At 37.8% G+C, this 9887-nt stretch overlaps 1 protein-coding gene across 2 annotated transcripts; it reads left to right on the top strand.

Annotated features, from left to right (window-relative positions):
* Nucleotides 1-2644: 2644 nt before the first annotated feature.
* On the top strand, nt 2645-9493 carry LOC110787250 (shikimate kinase, chloroplastic). 2 transcript variants are annotated; one of them, XR_002533057.2, is made up of 13 exons: nt 2738-2885; nt 3493-3733; nt 4448-4509; nt 4688-4742; nt 4825-4897; nt 5122-5209; nt 5973-6055; nt 6162-6291; nt 6382-6460; nt 6695-6759; nt 6935-6997; nt 7715-7960; nt 9221-9493. XR_002533057.2 is itself a non-coding variant. In XM_021991834.2 (12 exons), the coding sequence occupies exons 2-11, from the start codon at nt 3517-3519 to the stop codon at nt 6968-6970; spliced, it is 888 nt and encodes a 295-aa protein (XP_021847526.1). In that variant the 5' UTR covers nt 2645-2885; nt 3493-3516; the 3' UTR covers nt 6971-6997; nt 9221-9493. The 2 variants fall into 2 exon arrangements, 1 of the variants encoding a protein (XP_021847526.1); XM_021991834.2 differs by lacking the exon at nt 7715-7960 and having other exon boundaries at nt 2645-2885.
* Nucleotides 9494-9887: the final 394 nt, after the last annotated feature.

Genomic DNA, 9887 nt, shown 5'->3' with positions numbered 1-9887 from the left:
AAAAACAGCAAAAAATTTAAATTGTTAGTGCTCAGAAGGCACAAAAGTACACACGCCAACGACGCGAATTATAGACAAACTTAAATTGTTTTTTTCCCTCAGGCATAGAAATACTAAAACTAAATATTTTTTTCATCAACAAGGCACATCATGTGGCGGGGGCATCATCTTCATAATCTGACAGCACGAACTCTGGAGGCGGCAGGCCAAGACGTTCAGCAGCAAGGACAGTAGAACTATGCTCCAAACGCCGGTCGAACCAGGCGAGGTCATACTCCTCCATATGGTTCTCCCACGCGTGTTTGACAGTATCCCTCATAGCCTGCTCCCCCTGGTCATAAGACTCATGCAGACGCTCCTTTAAAGCACGAACCTGCGACCTGGCAGTCTCCAGCTCCTCTTGCACACGCTCGGTCTGTTCAGCTAATTCTTTAACCCGAGGATAGTCCTCTAGTTGGGCTTGGAACTCCACCTTTTCAGCCGCAACCTTCTTGTTCTCCGCGACAAGCACCGTCATATCCATATACTTGGCCGCTGCGCTCCAGCGACCCATCCTATAGTACATTTCCTTGTCGTCTGTGTGGAAGACGACCCACCTCTTTCGCCACATATGCCACTTAGATAGTTTACCTACCACCGTCTGATAGGTGCCACTGCTGCTCAAAGTGAACTAACCTTTGGCGGCATTAGGAGACCGAGAAATAGAGACCAAGTGAAGGAAAGCGTTAAATGACGGCTGAACGTTCTGCAACGCGCACTTGGCGATATAGCCAAAAACATCGGCCCAGGAATTTGGGTCAATTGGGACACCCCAATATTAAAGCCATCAAGCACCTCCACCACAAAAGGATGCGGCGGAAAACGCATGCCCAGTTTAATGGCGGCGGAATATACAGGGAACTCTTCTTCAGCTAGGAGACTCACAGTGGAGTCCAGGTCGGCCGGCACCCTCATTTCATACCCTGGGCCGACGCACAAGCCATCTCTAAGCTCGGCTCCGTGCTTGTCTAGCCATTTCATCCACCCTTGATCTGGGTGAATGTTTGACGGAAGAAGGTGAGCCTCCTCCTTGCCACCCGGCTTGGTCAATGCCTTAGCCTTGGCCGACGCTTCCTCTTGCGCTACCTGACCCACCAGCAAAGCCTCATCCACACGTGTGCGATCAGAAGAACTGGCAGTCCCTTCAGCTCCCTGACCAACATACTCGTCAATCTCTTGAAAGAGGTCGGCGTATTCATCTTCAGGAGTCGGTTATGTGGATGAGTTTCTCTCAGAAGGTCCCGCAGCCTCGTCCCTTAGGCGTAAGCGGGTCGGATCAGCCGTTTGCTTTGTTCTCGCCATGTCGTCTGCATAGGTTAACAGAATACGGCATAGAGAAGGTCGAGAAAAAGAAAAAAGGGAGGTCGAGTATGCGCTCTGCAAATAACCAGCCGCACGGCGCTAAGAGCCTAACCGACGGACGTTTATTGCAAGACCAGCGTCCCCCCCCCCCCCACCAGGTTCAAAATATTTAAAAAATTAACAAGTCAATAAAAACATATACGAAGAGACGAGACACTAACCTTAATGAATTTGAGATGAAATCGGATGAGTTTTGTTGAAGAACAAGTTGAGTTTGCAAAGAACACGTTGAGTTTTGGGAAGAACAAGGTGGAATCACACGGTGGCCGGAAATCGCCTACTGGTGTTGGTTCCTTGCCGGAAATCTCCTGTTCTAGGGCTCTGTAAAAATAAAATGAGAGTGAAAAAATGAGAAAATTACCCCATATATATAGAGGGGCAAAAGTGAGATTCTTGACACTTGGCATCATCTCACAAAAAGTCCCCAAGTGTCAACTGAACATCAAGAGTCAAGAAGGGACATCTGAAAGATTGTTTCCAGAAATACCCTCCTTGAGGGGCAAATATTGTAGGCAAAATTACCATGCCAGCTTGTACCAGTAAGGTGGCGACACGTGACACAATTTATGCCTCGTAGGCAGTCTTCAGTCTAAAGAAGAAGAAACGACATGTCCCAATCATTGCCTTACACATGGATAAATACCTCCTTATTTGTGCAAAAGATGTATGCCTTTTGGACACTTTCACCTGGCACAAAGGCCCAAAAAGCCCATTTATGTCCTTGATTTACATGACTGCAAAAGAGAAGGACATGTGTCCTCTCCTCCTAGCTCAGCCAATCATATGAAGGAATTCTAGGTCTTCTTGTAAACCTAGTACTATATAAAGCCCCAAATCCCAAGGACAGAGACAAGGACATTCAATTCATAACAACCACGTATATTTTATGCTCTGCCTTCTCTCTAGTTTCTCTCTCTAAAAATCAATACTTACTTAGGCATCGGAGGGAATATTCCGAGAGGAATATTGTTGTTTTGCAGGTCGGACCTGAGATCGTGATGTATTCTACTGGAAACCTCCTTGTTATCAGCAGATTGGAAAAACCCCACAACAATATTAGCATGAGTAATTAAGGGCCTCTTACTCCTTAACCAAAGTCGCTCCTCGAGGTACCCATACAAACTCCCACAGAAAATTAGTCTACTCGCCGAATACGGTGGAAACTCTTCGTAATAGAACCAAAACAAACAAAAAAAAATAGTAGGTTATAATTTCCCCTCCGTTTTTTCCATAGAGCCATAGAGGCATAGACGAGAGAGTGATGGATAGCTCAGTTGGTTAGAGCTTCCATCCCGATTCCAGGTGATCCTGAGATCGATTTTCATCCCCGCCCTTCTTACTCATTTGCACCCAAAAAAAAAAAAAAATTTGAGGCATAGACGACCCACCAACTACTTCCTCTCCTTGATTTTCTTCCCCCCACCAACTTCCCCCCAGTCCTCCATGACACTCTCCATTTTCCTACGTTCCAGCTCTCATCTCAGGTAAGCACTCCATTCTCAGCATTTTCTACCATTTTAATACAAATTTCAATCAGTTATCTCTAATGATTAGTTCATGCGAAGAAAAACTTGGTTCATTTTTCTGATCTTTTAATATTTTTATGTTTTTATTTGGTTAAAAAGCTAGCTGGAAAATGAAATTTACTTGAATTCAAATACCATATCAGCAATATAATTGTTGGTTATAGCATAGTTAGTTGGTATTGAAGTGGGTAATTGTCAATTTTCATATTATAGTATTTGAAATCTAATCGTTTTTTGTGTGTGTGTGATCCATTTGGAAAAATTGAAAATAAATAACCATGATTTGTGAATGGTGCAGTGCAAATTACATGACATTTTCCAGTTTAAATGATTATATTTTGAGTTTAAATGAATAGAAGTTCAGCAATAAAAATATTGATTTTGAATCACCCATCAATTTGCAATTGGGATGCTTGAATTTATCAGAAGAAAGAGGTTCGATAAAATTAGGAACATAAACTGTAAACATATTTAAATAAATAAAGCTTGTAAGTATCCGTACATTGAAAAAATAATGAAATACAGAATAATACAGCTTCTCACACCCTCTTTGTTATTTTTGCAGAATTTGAATTATTAGAGCTCAGCTATGGAGGCCAAACTTTTTCAAAGCATTCAACCTTGCAAATGGGTGGATACCGAAAATTTGATGAGAAAACCCGGCGCATTTATCCGGGTTTCTCATAAAACTATGGATAATTCCAGGGTCCGGTCAATGTTCATGAATGTACAATCAAGTAAGAGAGTTTCAGCTCATCAAAATCGGTTTAGTCGGAAGGTTTTGAGTTCCTTAAAGAACCCTCCAGGTAAAATTTCTAACTTTGTTCACTAAGTGTTTGGTGAATTTTCCCGCAATGAAGTTTTCTTGAATTAGTTATATTATGTTTTGTATGTTATTGGTTTATTGTTATCTCGATGCTTTGAAGAATGATCTGATTCTCGTATTCTTCAAATACTACAAGATTGACATCGTATGATCGCGCATTATATTCGAGATTGTTCAGGATCATTCCTGAAAGCAATGTCCTCTTTTGATTTCAAAAGTAATAATGAGAATGTATTGACCCTTCACCCTGTACAATCCAATTTAGTTAGGATCGCGCCTGAAAGAAATGTCCTTTGCTTTTAATTTCACGAGTAAGATCGAGAATTCAGTGACCTTTCACCATGTAGTTGAATTTAGATAGGATCAAGCTTGAAAGAAATTTCCTTTTTGCTTTTGATTTCGAGTTAAGATTGAGAAGTTAGTGATCCTTCGCCTTATAGTCAGGATCAAGCATGAAACCAATGACCCTTTAATAGTGGAATTTAGTTAGATTTTGCCTGAAGAATACCCTTCTCTCTCATTTTTAGGAGTAAGAATTTTGAATTTAGTGACCTTCACCCTATCTTAACTAACTCTTATAACTTTTCAGTGATCTTTGGATGCGAAGTACTTTGGCACTAGTCATCTCTCATTAAAGTCCTTATCATGGTTATATCACCTTTTTTTCAAGCTTTTAAGTTGTGTTCTTATTCAGGTTCGGTGTTGTTGGAGTCTGGTGGCTTTCCCGCTTCTCTAGACGAGTCCTTGGTTTTGAAGGTAATTGTATTGCTTTTTCTATCATTAGATCACTTTGTTTCACAGACTGTTAAAAAGTTTCCTCAGCTTGCTGTATAAACTTTTAGACTGTTGAAGATAAGTTCTGATATATGGGTCTTAATTGATTGTCTCATCTTACACAAAATGTAATCTTAGTATGCTTAAATTTTAATTGCAGAATAAGTCAGCAGAGATAGACAGTGTTCTGAACGGACGCTGCATTTACCTTGTTGGTTAGTTCCTAATTGGCATTCCCTTTTTAGTTACATAAAATATAGTTTTCTCTATATATTAACTCGCTAATTTTACATGCAGGAATGATGGGATCTGGGAAAACAACTATTGGCAGGGTTGTGTCTGAAGCACTTAGTTATTCGTTTTCTGATAGGTCTGTTCGTTGTCACTTAATAGATGTTTTTAGATGACGTACTTTAGTTAGAACTTCCGATAGGCTTCCAGTATATTCTATGTGTCACCACTCACCTGTCAGTTATACGTGTTTGTCCTCAAGTAGGAGCTAAGTTATTTGGACTCGATGAAACATGAATCATATAATTCGGATTAATTATTTTGCTGGCATGATACTAATGATAGTGGATCTTCATGCTTCAGTGACTTATTGGTGGAGCAGAAAGCGGGGGGAATGTCTGTTGCAGAAATATTCAAGCAACACGGGGAGGGCTTCTTTAGAGACAAAGAGGTGAGTAAACTGTAAAAGCTGTTATCTCTGTCATACTTCACTGATTTTGTAAATTTTGGTTGACAAGTGATTTAATGAGGATTTGTGGAACAATTTAAATTTGTTAATGGGTCAATGACCCAATGTACTTATATGCAATGGAGTTCATTGAATCATTGGCCTACTGTTTTATAAAAAAGATTCTTCCTCCACCCCACTTCTTTCTCTCTAAAGTTTCACTATCGTTATGTTGTTATCTTCGACATATTTAGTTTCTAATTTTGTTGCATGGAAATAATAACCCTTTCCATAAAGGAGGGAAAAAAACAAAGAGATCAGATTAGATTGCTGGTAGTCACAAAATACATATTCATATAATTTGAAGCAGGGCTCTCCTGAGTAAGTAATTAGGAGGCTAATTTTAATTTTAGTCATACAATAGTACAATACTTATAAACTTAAGATGTACTGCACAAGTACACATTAGATATTCACAGTAGCCCCTTGAAAAAAATAATTGGATATTCACAGTAGCCCCTCAAAAAAAAAAAATTGGATATTCACAGTAGCCCCTCAAAAAAAAAAAATTGGATATTGTTGATTACTCATGGTATCTATGAAGGGAAAGTATTATACGAGATGAATCATGGTACATCAGTATTAGGAGAAGCTGTATCCTAGTACAGTAGATCACTCTTGAATTCTGTTATAAGTTATAACTGCTTAGTTGTTCTTCTATGTCGGGGGGTACTAGAACAATGCTGATTTTAGTTGTTCGTTGCAGACTGAGGTGTTAAAGGAGCTATCTATGATGCATCGATTTGTTGTTTCCACTGGTGGAGGGGCTGTTATAAGGCCCATCAATTGGTATCTGTTTTGCATGTTCCGTAACTTAATTGTTATTGAAGGTTGTTTTTTCAGTTTACACGATGTTTTGTGTTAATATTATTATATGTTTTTATTAACTGACCAGGAAACATATGCGAAGTGGTATTAGTGTTTGGTTAGATGTGCCAGTGGAGTGCTTAGCACGGAGGATTTCGGCAGTTGGAACCGGCTCTCGTCCTCTGTTGCATGGTGAATCAGGAGATGCATACTCTAAGGTTTATTGCTTGCCTGCCTTAGTGGATGGAAAATCTAATAGTATATACTCGTAAGAAAATCTGTTAAAGTAATCATTTACCACTCTGCAGGCTTTGACACGTTTGTCCACCCTACTAGAAGAGAGAGGTGAAGCATACGCTAATGCTAACACCCGGGTTTCTTTTGAACGTATGACCTCATCAATGTTTTTCTCTCTTCTTTTCACTTTCCCCCCTTCTTTCCTTGAATACGGGGTGTTCTAGATTTCATTGTATATTCTGGGCTAACCTTTAGATTGAATTTATTTAATCTGAGCATCAATATCTCCTTGGCCATCCAAAAATTTCGTGCTACACTGACAACAACCTATTTTGCAGTGGCTTTATATCCTTCATTATAACTTCTATACTATTTTGTTTGCAGATATCGCATCAAAACTAGGGCATGTAAATGTAGATAATCTTAGTCCAGCTGCTATTGCAATTGAGGTAGGTTATTTGCTCTCTGCTATGGTCCAATCTGAAGTACATGAAAGGGGAAAAAATATAAAAAGAAAGTTTTTACAAATTTCATACCTTCTTATTATCTGTTTCTTTGTAATTGTTGAATTCAAAGTTGCCATTTCTTTTTTCCCATTCATCTATTACACATCTAATTTTGCAGGTGCTTGTACAAATTGAGAGCTTCCTTAAAGGATGATGGCTTTTACGTAAAACCTGCATACAAGTATGCTTCTGTACATGCCTTCTCAGTGTTGTATCTTCAATTTTGTTTTACTACCTTTGATATTCTCGATTAACCCATATGTTTAGAAAATTAAGACACAGATAGTGCAGTATATAAGAAGATAATTTAGATAGCAAAGGATTACATTTGACACTTGCAAAAGGAGTAACAGGTTAACAAACAATCTGTTACTGTCACGAAAACAAATTCACTACATAAAGAGTAAATGCATACAGTAATGGATGGAAATTCCGATAAACTTCAACTTTGACATAGAAATTTGATAAATAGAACAACACGACTACAAACGCTTACAAGGAGGGAGCGGAGAATCACATAGGCCAAGATTTCCCGAAAATACAGAAGCAGGAAAACTTATGTTGTGGCCTTGTGGAGAGGTATTCTTCCACAGAGTTGATTCCATGAGACATGAAAATCATACAGATGGTCCAAATTCAACACCTCCCTAGGAATACTTCCTGAAAGTCTATTATGGATAAGTTAAGGCCTTAAGGGATTGTAGATAGCTCATATTTCCTATACATGAAGGCAACTTCCCTGGGATTTGAAGGTGATTCAAATTGAAGTAGGAAGTATAAGTAGTCGTTATTGATTATGTTAACTTTCCTTTGATCCCTGTCCCAGCTAATGTAAGATCATACTTCGTATAAGTTCAACTTAAATAACTAATCAGGTATTTTTCTCCAACCTGATCAGTGGATTATAGGATAAATCGAAGGTGTTGTCATATATTTTTGGCTGGAAAACAAGCTGAGGGAGTGGGCCAATGAGCTGATTGTTAGACAAGTGCAAATTATTGTGCTTCAGATTGCCAAAAGTTGAAGACATTTGGCCTACAAACTGGTTATTTGAGAACAAGACATCATACAATGCAGTTAGATGCCCCATAGTCGGTGGCAACAAGACATCATACAACTTTCCTGTAATCACATCTCGATTCAGGTAAGATTGCTTACGGAGTATGGTAACACACTTGTCAATTTATTGTCACCCAAATTCAAAACCTGTGAACTGTGAAGATGTAAGTTCGCCTATGGAAGAAGGAATAGGTCTAGTGAGTCTATAGTGGCCGAGGTATAATTTCTGCAATTGGGAAACTTTACCTACAGATTTTTGGTATGATTCCAGTAATTTTGTTATGATTCAGATGTAAATCCCGCAATTGAGGAAGTTTACCTACTGAATTTGGGTATTAGTCCAGTGAGTTTGTTGTGGTTTAGGAATAAGGACTGTAATTTAGGGAGATTGTGGAATCTGGTATGCTTCGGGTTATGTTATTATTCGACAAATGTAATGAGCATAATGGGGTTAACTACTACTGACAGAGAATTCAAAAGGTCTTGCGCGCACAAGGTGTACAATAAATTTATTGTACACCAAGACAACTTTTATGCAGTTTTTCGTAACTTTAACCTATTTTTCTGTAACTTTTATATTATAAAATTAAAAAGTTGATAGATAAACATTTTAAAGGGTTAAATGATTAATTTATACATTATTAGTGATTTTGAAGAAATAATTTTTTATTCAAATAAAAAATTTATCATTAAAAAATAGATAACTTTTACATATATAAATGTAACTTTAAAGCATTTTAAGTCAACTTTTACTTCGGTGTACAATATTTATTGTACACCCATTGTAAATAAGAATTTGTGCAGAGAATTTTTCTTAAGGGTTTCTATTATTGGAGAAAACTAGTAAGGTTTATTACTACTACTAAAGGAGAACAATGCATCTCTTTCTATATCCACCCAGATAAGATTACTTGCCAATTTATTGCCTACTACATTCATAAATAGTATTTGAAAGTTAATGAATAACGAATTCCCTCCATTCAAAACCGTCTTCCATTGAATTTGATCATCTTTTTCCTCCTCGTTTTTGCTTCTACTTGCTAGCCCTACAAAAAATTTGTTTCTATTATCTTTACTTTTTTTTAATAAGATTTTGCTCCTGTTCTTTGCTGACTCGTTAAATGAAAACGAGGGGAAGAATTCAAAGAAGTATTTGCCAATTAATGAAAATTAGAAGCAAAGATTGAAAAAAAATACTGTGTTAAATAACAACTTTGTCTGAAAAGAAAAAAAGAGTAAAATGACTCTGATTGCTAAGTTTTACTACTAATTTTATGTCTTCACTCATCAGCAATCTGTACGTGGTGTTTTAAGATTTTATATAAATCTGTCTTAATTTTTGCAGAATATTTCTGATTCTAAAAGGCCGTAGCACAAGGTAAATGCTGGCTGGGAAGTTGGAGGCGGCCAAATTGTGGCAATTCAGGGGCAAATTGCGTACATCACTTTTATGGTGCACCGTGCACCTACTAGTCCATTAGCCAACTTTATTTTTGGCTAATTTTACCCAACTCTTTATCTTTCAATGCTTTGTAAAGTATTAATGCGATTGTATCAAGTAAAGTATTACTAATAATTTGTATCAAGAAAAGTATAAATAATTTAATGCTATTATAGATGGGGTAATGCTTGAAATATACAAACGTAAAATACAACTTTGTTATTACAATGGGGTCCCTTGAGGCTCGAACCACTGTCATAATCAATGCTGCAAGATACTCCCTCTATCTGGAATCAATAGAAAAGCCCAGATGTAAAAGGATTTGTTTGTAAAATAAAACTAAATCTTACAGGAACAGATGTTGGGACATTATGACAATCAAATGATTTCTGATAAAGAAAGTCTGTTGGTAGCATTATTAGAATCTTTTTCAATATCTGCTTCACAGGGGTGTTGTTTCAGTATTCCAAGCCGGTTCTGCAAACGTGGACAAACCTGCTACGGAGTAACTGCTAAGGGTTCTTCGCACAGTAGTGCAGTTTGCAACTTGTTCTCAATTGACTACCAGATA

This window comes from Spinacia oleracea, chromosome 3 (genome assembly GCF_020520425.1).
Source record: "Spinacia oleracea cultivar Varoflay chromosome 3, BTI_SOV_V1, whole genome shotgun sequence".
In the NCBI taxonomy this organism is placed as follows: Eukaryota; Viridiplantae; Streptophyta; class Magnoliopsida; order Caryophyllales; family Amaranthaceae; genus Spinacia; species Spinacia oleracea.
The sequence above is the reverse complement of the archived record's forward strand: the minus strand, read 5'-3'. Positions and strand labels throughout refer to the sequence as shown.